Genomic DNA, 1,449 nt, shown 5'->3' with positions numbered 1-1,449 from the left:
AGTTTGCCAGAGAAGCAGAGTACATGAAAAGATTTTGATCAGAAATCCAGGAGATTAAATATCACATTCAAAGTATGGGCAGCAGGACAGGCTAGTATGAGGACAGAATTTCAGAAATATAAGACAATGATACCTTTAAAGACCAATTACTCAAAGACACATTCAAAACAACAAGACAAAATGAAAAATTGGTGCAATAACTGCTAGATGATGCAAAGAAGACTAATCTAATTATAATTTGAATTAGTGAAAAATTAGAAGACAACAAAAATAGGATTATAAACTTCTTCACTGAAGTAATGGCAGAAAACTTCCCAAATACAGGGAAAGAAACAAACATACAGACAACTGAGACATACAGAACACCAAATAGTCAAGACCAAAAGAGAACCTTTCCATGCCACATTACACTCAAAATTCCAGAAGTCCATCACAGGGAAAAAAATCTTAAAGGCTGTTAGAGAAAGGCAGCAAATCACACACAAAGATAAACCCATTAGGATCACAGCAGACTTTTCTACACAAAACTTAAGGGCCAGGAAGTCTTGTAGTGAAGTGTTTCTAACCCTAAAAGACAAGAACTTCCATCCCTGACATGTACCCTGTAAAACATTCCTTTAAAACTGGTGGCGAAATCATGAATGACATGGTAACTATCCGGACCCAGAAGTTCATGACCAAGCGACTACTTCAAAGGAAACAAATGGTCATTGATGTCCTTCATCCTGGGAAAGCAACAGTACCCAAGACAGAAATTTGGGAAAAACTCGCCAAAATGTACAAGACTACACCGGACGTCATTTTTGTATTTGGATTCAGAACCCATTACAGGGGTGGCAAGACAACTGGCTTCGGCATGATTTATGATTCTTTGGATTATGTGAAGAAAAATGAACCCAAACATAGACTCACAAGACACGGCCTGTATGAGAAGAAAAAGACATCAAGAAAGCAGAAGAAGGAACGCAAGAACAGAATGAAGAAAGTCAGGGGCACTGCAAAAGCCAATGTTGGTGCTGGCAAAAAGCCAAAGGAGTAAAAATTTTTGCAGTGCCTATCTGCAGTGACTGCGGGTTTTTCACGAGAGGATTAATAAACTGTAAAAACTTTAAAAAAATTGATGGCTAATTGAGTTATTTCCACAACAAGGGGCACCTCAAAATATTCATGACCACCAAACCAACATGAGCAGAAATTCTCATGGATATCCTAGAAAGAAACAATAAAGCCCACAATGTCACTAAGTCAAAAAGAATAAATGCACTTGGAACAATGAGCACCTAAGCAGAAGAGGAAAATGAGCAAATTGACAACAGAAAAAATAATGCCATGTCAGGAATTAGTCAATTCCTCTCAGTACTAACTCTCAATGTGAATGGTCTCAATTCCCCAATCAAAAGACACAGATTAGCAAAATGGGTCAGGAAAGAAAATCCAACCATATGCAGC

The 1,449-nt window shown here is 37.8% G+C and overlaps 1 protein-coding gene across 1 annotated transcript; it reads left to right on the top strand.

The window, feature by feature from the left end:
* Positions 1 to 637: 637 nt before the first annotated feature.
* LOC101712919 (small ribosomal subunit protein eS24) lies at positions 638 to 1,068 on the top strand. The gene has a single exon (XM_004860011.3). The coding sequence runs from the start codon at positions 638 to 640 to the stop codon at positions 1,037 to 1,039; it is 402 nt and encodes a 133-aa protein (XP_004860068.1). The 3' UTR covers positions 1,040 to 1,068.
* Positions 1,069 to 1,449: the final 381 nt, after the last annotated feature.

Source organism: Heterocephalus glaber, unplaced genomic scaffold (genome assembly GCF_053883595.1).
Source record: "Heterocephalus glaber isolate CG9 unplaced genomic scaffold, H.glaber_assembly_v1.0 deba00001729, whole genome shotgun sequence".
Classification (NCBI taxonomy): Eukaryota; Metazoa; Chordata; class Mammalia; order Rodentia; family Bathyergidae; genus Heterocephalus; species Heterocephalus glaber.
This window is presented reverse-complemented; position numbering and strand designations above follow the sequence as displayed.

Excerpts from the sequence above, each read along its gene's own strand:
- LOC101712919 (XM_004860011.3), top strand. The coding sequence starts at position 638 with ATGAATGACATGGTAACTATCCGGACCCAGAAGTTCATGACCAAGCGA.